At 54.9% G+C, this 1,069-nt stretch overlaps 1 protein-coding gene across 1 annotated transcript in view; it reads left to right on the top strand.

Moving 5' to 3' along the window:
• PAN2 (poly(A) specific ribonuclease subunit PAN2) overlaps window positions 1–1,069 on the top strand; it is a 12,015-nt gene extending 10,946 nt beyond the window's left edge. Inside the window, exons 23-25 of the mRNA XM_031065533.1 lie at window positions 402–495; window positions 578–775; window positions 1,028–1,069. Of these exons, the coding sequence (XP_030921393.1) occupies window positions 402–495; window positions 578–775; window positions 1,028–1,062 (327 nt within the window). The 3' untranslated portion in view covers window positions 1,063–1,069. The remainder of the gene's footprint in view (window positions 1–401; window positions 496–577; window positions 776–1,027) is intronic.

Here is a 1,069-nt window from a genome sequence, read left to right as displayed (position 1 = left end):
ATAGAAGAGACGAGAATCTTGACTCCATGTTTCAGAAATGCTGATTTATTATTTTACGATATATTTATTATATTAAAATATATCATAATTATATTAATATATCATGTATTATATTAAAATATATCAACTATACTAAAAGAATAGAAGAAATTATTTCATTAGAAGGCTTGAAAGGAATAGAAAGGAATGATAATAAAATCTTGTGACTCAGATAGTCCGAGACAGCCGGACTGTGATTGGCCATTAATTAAATTAATTCATTTGAGACCAATCAAAGATGCACCCGTTGCATTCCACAGCAGCCGCTAATTACTGTTTACATTTAATTTCTGAGGCCTCTCAGGAGGAAAAAATCCTAGCCAAATGATTTTTCTTAAAATATTTCCACGCCACTCCCGCAGGTGCCCAAGGACCAGGTGATCGACACCGTGTACCTGTTCCACATCCCGAGGAAGAGGATGATCTCCCTGCGCTTCCTCGCCTGGTACTTCCTGGGTCGGTACCGGAGCTCCGGGATCCGGGAAGGGGCGGAGCGCTCCCGGAGGGGCCCGGCGCTGATGCGGGGGTGTCCCCGCAGACCTGAAGATCCAGGGGGAGACCCACGACAGCATCGAGGACGCGCGCACGGCGCTGCAGCTCTACCGCAAGTACCTGGAGCTGAGCCCGCAGGGCGCGGAGCCCGAGGAGTTCCGCAAGGTGCTCAAGGGGCTCTACGAGAAGGGCCGCAAGCTGGACTGGAAGGTGCCCGAGCCCGACAGCCAGAGCAGCCCCAAGCGTAAGATGGCACCGCTGTCCCCTCCCCGTGTCCCCTGTTCCCGTGCTGTGTCCCCTCTCACCCCCGGTGTCCCCGCAGATGGGGTCGTGTTCCCTCCTGGCTGCTGTCCCCTCCCCGTGTCCCCTCTCCCCCCATGTCCCCTGTCCCTTCCCCGTGTCCCCTGTGCCCTCCCCGTGTCCCCTGTCCCCTCCCGGTGTCCCCTCTCCCCTGCCATGTCCCCGGTGTCCCCCTGTCACCGCGGTGTCCCCACAGACGGGGCCGTGTTCCCGCCGGTGCTGGCCCTGTGACCGGATC

Source organism: Geospiza fortis, unplaced genomic scaffold (assembly GCF_000277835.1).
Source record: "Geospiza fortis unplaced genomic scaffold, GeoFor_1.0 scaffold1400, whole genome shotgun sequence".
Lineage (NCBI taxonomy): Eukaryota > Metazoa > Chordata > Aves > Passeriformes > Thraupidae > Geospiza > Geospiza fortis.
This window is presented reverse-complemented; position numbering and strand designations above follow the sequence as displayed.